The 6,138-nt window shown below is 43.2% G+C and overlaps 1 protein-coding gene across 2 annotated transcripts in view; it reads left to right on the top strand.

Annotated features, from left to right (window-relative positions):
- Positions 1 to 6,138, top strand: part of LHFPL6 (LHFPL tetraspan subfamily member 6) — a 213,987-nt gene that overhangs the window by 1,440 nt on the left and 206,409 nt on the right. For both annotated transcript variants that reach the window (XM_023521801.1, XM_011377588.2), the window contains one exon: positions 1,040 to 1,614. In XM_023521801.1, the coding sequence (XP_023377569.1) occupies positions 1,230 to 1,614 (385 nt within the window). In that variant the 5' untranslated portion in view covers positions 1,040 to 1,229. Of the gene's footprint in view, positions 1 to 1,039; positions 1,615 to 6,138 lie in introns of those variants that run through there.

The following is a 6,138-nucleotide window of genomic DNA, read 5'->3' as shown; positions in this document are numbered from 1 at the left end:
AAAAAAAAAAAAAATAGTAGCCAGAGCTCCCCCAGAGTGACGCACTGGACTGTGAATGGGCGGTGGGTGGACAGGAAACCGTAGGGGCGAGGCTTGAGAGAGGGGAGAGGCGAGGGAGGGAAGGCGGGGTCCGCTGGGGTCGGCTGTGGTCCCCGAAAGCTGCAGTTAGGCGTTCTGGGAACCGAACCTGAGGGCTCTGTGTCCTGCAGTCATCTCTTTACGGAAAGTGTGGGAAATGGTCCAGAACTCTGGAAGGGAGGGAGGACTGGCCGTCACATGCGCGTGGAAGCATCGGAATGATTGGGGTCGCATGTAGAGTCCCGGAAGGGACAGATTACTTTCCAGATTAGACCCTGACGGTCATCGAACTGGAGAGATGGTTCCGATCATTTCCCTGGAAGCTGTGGGTCAGACTTGTAGATATGAGCATATCTGGCTTGTTTTCATCTACACTGGGAGAGGGTAGTTCACACTACGGGGGTTTCGAATGCTCCAGGATGAGTCGTGGGCAGCGCCCGAGGCTCTGTGCACCCCGTGTGTCTCCGCGGTCTGCTACGGTTGTATTGATGGTTCTCTGCCAATTGCGAAAATTATCCTAATTATTTTGTTTGGGCTCATGCGGGGAGTTAATGCATCTAAAGGGACACAGAAAAGTTACTACAAATTATGAGCACGAACTTGCAAACCAAGTACACAAACTGGTTCATTTGATTATCATATTCGGAATTATGTTTTCTGCCAATAAAAATGCTACATAACTTTTGATGCGAGTATATGACATGAATTCACTGGCAAATAGAAGTCATGCATTTTTTAAGTCAATAGCTGTCAGAGTTAATTTGGGAGCATTTATAGGAGACAAAGACATAAAAAAGCTTCGAGCGAGTTTGACAAAACTTGACTTAGAAGTTTGTAGGAAAAATGAGTCCTTCCCACTTTTGAGGTGTTGAGGCGAGTTTGAATGTTTATTAATTAAAAGTCGTCAACCAACCGAATCCGCGTTGTCAAGTAACTTTTCATATTTCTTATTATTTTACAGGGCCTGTCATGCTTGTGACAGAGGAGGGGAAGTTGGTGCCCAGTGAGGCTGACGCTCCACTCTGTGCGTAGGCACTGACCGCCTGTACAGAACTGTGGGTCCCCCGCGCTCTGTGCCAGGGGGTCTCACACCTGCACTCACGTCCGCGGTCCCAGGTTACCTTGGAGCCTCCGTCGCCGTCTGGAGAAAGATGGCCTCCAGCCTGACTTGTACCGGGGTGATCTGGGCTTTGCTCTCGTTCCTTTGTGCTGCCGCCTCCTGCGTGGGGTTCTTTATGCCTTACTGGCTCTGGGGGTCCCAGCTGGGCAAGCCTGTGTCCTTCGGCACGTTCCGGCGGTGCTCGTACCCCGTGCACGATGAGAGTCGGCAGACGATGGTCATGGTGGAGGAATGTGGGCGCTATGCCTCCTTCCAGGGCATCCCCAGCGCCGAGTGGAGGATCTGCACCGTCGTGACCGGCCTGGGCTGTGGCCTCCTCCTCCTGGTGGCCCTCACTGCTCTCATGGGGTGCTGCGTGTCGGAGCTCATCTCCAGGACAGTGGGAAGAGTGGCTGGAGGAATTCAGTTTCTGGGGGGTAAGTGACTTGCTACATTTGCATTGTTTACCTGAATTCCCAAAGCAATGTCGGAGCTTGTGGTCCAGGTGTCTGCTCAGGTGATTGTACTTGACACTTGGAATGCTCTGGAGGTACAGCCTTGGGATAGCTTCGGTGAGAGATTGCCAAAGTCCAAGGTCTTTACTGGAATTGCTTTAGGACTTGGAGAGTTCTTAGTTTCTGTAGGTCTTTAGACACATGGAATCGCTGGCCTGCTAGGCACCAGCTACGTGGGGCACTACCATCTAGGTTGTTTCCAGTGTAGTGGGGGAGACGGTTTGCACTCCATCGCGTCTTACTCTTTATGTTCAACAGGAAGCAATTAGATGATCTGTGTCTTACTCGACTCCTTGTCTTTTAATGACGAAGCCTTCATAGAAAGGTAGAAAAGGCGTTTGATTCGGCATTGTCATCATACGTCCTTAATACTCATTGGTGGTTGTAAAGTTGACCCTTGCCCAATCTTAAACTATATTTCTAAGTAAGTATTTTAAATAAAAGATCAGTTTCACTTTAACAACTATGAATTTCACTACGCTACAAAGATAGTTATGGGCTTAACTACTTTGTTAGGATTTGACGCCCCTGGGTACTCTTACTGTGGAAAAAAGAAAGAAAGAAAGAAAGAAAGAATATTTAGCAAATGATGTGCGCTTGTCCCAAGTGGGCTGGATAGTCTCACTAGCACCAGCAAAGGTTTGATTTTTACTTGGGTTTCCTCCAACAGGCACTGCTTCAATATCTCTGCTCATATGGTTTTAATTATACTTTATATATTTTCCGCTGCGCCTTTCACCTCCATTTTTCACCCTGAAGGGCTGAACTTGTCTGATTTATAATCCGCCCAGGTGAAATATGACAACCTCTCGAGATAATACAGAGTGAAGGGAAATAGGAAGCCAGGAAAATTTATAAAATGTCTTTGTAACTTCATTACAAAGCGAAAGTTTGTTACTCTTCCATTTGGTGTTTTCTTACAGTCCTTTGTAAAAAAATCCAGAAGAAAAAAATTAAAAATGGATAGTTCTGACACAGAGTCTATATATTGGAGAAACAGATTGTTTCAGATTACTTCATATAAAACTTTCAAATAACATTTAAGTAAGAAAATTCTTGTGTGAAAAACCCAAGTGGCAGAACGTTTTGTGTTTTGAAACGAAAGATAGAGTTGTTTGCAGTTCTTTATTTCCTTACCAGATGTAACTTTGTTCTCATCTGTGTGTTTTTTGTTTTTTGTTTTTTTCTCTGTGGTTTTGCATCTCCCTCTGCCCTAGGAGGCAATTTGGGGGACTTAACTATCCTTTCTGTATTGTTTCACTATTCACCATTGACCAAGGGAATTGCATGTGATGTGTGTATTCATACAGAAATACAGTAAAACTATTAAGAAACATACAGAGTTTGTCGTTGAAAGTTGCAATAGAAATCCAGAGTTTGAAAACTTGTTGACACCACAGATTTAAGAATAAAACGAATGCCAGGAATATTTAAACTTTTGTTCTTTAAAAATAAACTTGATTTGATGTTTGTGTTTCGCTTGGCTCAGGAAAAATGCTTAGGCAGTTCCTTTTCCTCCTCTTATGGTAAATATTACTTTTCTTTTTTTTTTCCCCTCCCTTCATTTTAGGGCAGGGATTTCTATTATTTCTGGCAGAACAGGAAAATGCTTACAAAGAGAAATCATTTTTTATTGATTGTCTTTAAATGTATAATGGAAGGCAACAGGACGTGAATCCGAGACCGTGAGATGTATGCTTCCCTCTCTAAACTACGTATGGACTTTTTGGATTCTGTAAAGCCACATGTTTTACTTTACAGAAAACTCAAGGAGGAAGACTTGGAGAAGTTACAAACGTATTTAAAAGGACTTTTTCTTTCTCTTTATATATGCTTTTCATGAATACTGGCTTGGTAAGAGTTACTGACATTAAGCTAAGGATATAGTTTATTACTAGCAGTTGGTATTCTCTCATTTCTCATGCGTATTTTTCATATCTGGCAAAAAATAATTCTGAATGTAAAACCAAAGAGGTTTATTTTCCGAATCGAACCTCTTGAGGGCACAAGTGAGTAAAGACATGGTGTTACCCAACATCACAGTCAATTTAGAATTAAAAAGTAACTTGAATTGCGGAAAAGGTTTTGGGAAAATCTGCCGTTAATCACGATCATTTAATGGTAGACCAGCTGACAAAAAAAAGTCTGACTTTTTATTCATAAACACTTAAGTGGTAAGTCATTTTATTTTATGAAAGTGTTCATAAAATGGGTGGGTTTCAAAAAAAAAACAACAAAAAAAACCAAACCATGCAAAATACCGAACCAGTGAGCCCTGTGAATTCTCTAGATGGCGATGCTTTGGAAATGAAGTCAGCACACAGGGCGCTCTGGCGCCAGGTGGATTCTCTTACTAGAAGCAATTTACCCAGAAGGGCAATATTTAGCTAAAGTCCAAAAGCAACGGGAAGCAGCAGGATGGCAGAGGCTTCCTGCTTCACCCTGCTCGCTGCCTGGGGAGGTGACACATGGTGCAGCATCAGGCCCAAAACCCCTGCAGGACGTCGGAGCTCGTTACGGGACAAAGTGTCAACCTTAATTCTGAATCCTCTGACTGTGATTGGTTAGAGGTTAAAATGTCACCTGTCAACTGATAGAACAACGCAGAATGGGACCGTTGTACAGGGACACTTGCTTCCTGTAGGAGGAATGCTTCAAGGGACCAGTGACTTCCGCTCTTCCCGTGGTCACTGGTGCAAAACTTTAATTGGCACCATTTCCATCTTCTATTTTAGTCGTTTTTAAACACCAGTCTGGGTTGAGTTTTACCCTCGATTGAGAAAATGTTAACACTTGTAGAATATGGAAATAGTGCTATGAAAAAACGGGCTTTCATGTTGTTTCTGTTTGTCGAATATAAAAGTATGTGCTTTCAAATACTGCTGTAGTCGTTAAGCACTTTAAAAGGTCTTAAAAGTCAACATCGAACTTTTTGACGTATGCGTTAGTGAAACTTCTTACCGGTGTGCTCTGTAAATGAAACACGTAAGAACACCGTGAGGATATATTAAGACCCTCTGTAAGTTGTCACCTGGTGCTTGCAAATGTCAGGATGGGAGTTTATAGATTCCATCTCGGCAACCTGCTGGTGCCGTAATGAGGGGCCAAGAAGGGAGTCTCGAATTTGTATTAATCCACACTTGGTTTGGATGCGAGTCACATGTGTGTATACATTGGGTGTAGCAAACGACGCTGTTCTGAGAAGCCGGGGAGGCCACCTCCTCGACTAATTGGCAGTAAAGCGCTGTCCTGGGCGGTTTCTCAGAGCCTCCCTTTCCCTGTCTGCTGTAAGCATCCTCACCTCTCTAGAGTCCCCTCACCACAGGGTCCCACCTGTGCCTGTCACCCCTCACTCCACTTCAAACCCAACCTGTCATATGATATGCCACATTCTGTTTTCCTTCGTATCCAGGTTCTCTGTCAAGTGAGAGCTGAGGAAGAAGATAAATAAGGCTTGGCATAGTATAAATGATGGCATAGTGGCTCTTTAGTGACAGTGTCTTAACTGAGACAAGTTGCTCTGATGTTAAGAAATCCAGGCATTTCTCGGGCCACTCGAGGGAGCAGGCAGGGCTCTTTTTGCTCCTCTTTAAATTATACCGTGTAGATTACAAACTACCCTCATTTCATTTACTTCCCTCTAACCTACAGCGTGAGGTCCAGGTGAGTTGTCTTGAGTTCTAAGCCAGTGGTTCTTAACCTGCAGCATCCATGGGAATCACTTGCTTTGTAAATGCAGATTTGGGGGCATTTCTGATTCAGTAGGTTTGGTGGGGTGAGGGCTGATCATTCACATTTTTAACCAGCTCCCAGGAGATGCTGATTCTGAGCCCACATCTTGAGACTCCTGTTCCATGTTAACCATTTGGCAGTTTTAAAAATGTGACTTCTGTAGATGGTTTACTTTCAGAACTAAATTCGTTAGAATTTAGTTGTGGTATAAACCTCATGATCTGATATTAACGTCTCTAAATGGATTATAAAAAGACCCACCTCTGTGGTTTGGTGTTGTCTGACCACCTCCCTGTTGCATTTGTCTTTGTTTTGTTACAGAAAATTGTTTTCCCGGAGTTCTCTCTGTTCATACATATTACATACATATTATATCTATAATATATACACTATGTAATGTATACTTATATATATATCTTTCATTCAAAAAGCCCTTGTCAACAGATTTTTTTCTGTTGCACATTTTTTTCTTCCAGAAGAACTTGTGTTTTAAGCCTTAATTTGGAAAGTTTTCATTGTTTTCAAATTTTCCTATGAAGCTTCCAAGTTCTCCATATAAATATTGACATCGGAATTCAGTATAATGTTGTTTTAGCTCTCTAGTGGGCCTTAAAATCACCTGACAGTTTATTCCACTCCGGGAGTCCGAGGGCCTGCCCAGAGTGCCTCATTCACTAGGTCTGGGTGGGGTCCCTGAGAAGCACTTTTAAAGCC

The sequence above is a fragment of the Pteropus vampyrus genome, unplaced genomic scaffold (assembly GCF_000151845.1).
Source record: "Pteropus vampyrus isolate Shadow unplaced genomic scaffold, Pvam_2.0 Scaffold317, whole genome shotgun sequence".
In the NCBI taxonomy this organism is placed as follows: Eukaryota; Metazoa; Chordata; class Mammalia; order Chiroptera; family Pteropodidae; genus Pteropus; species Pteropus vampyrus.
This window is presented reverse-complemented; position numbering and strand designations above follow the sequence as displayed.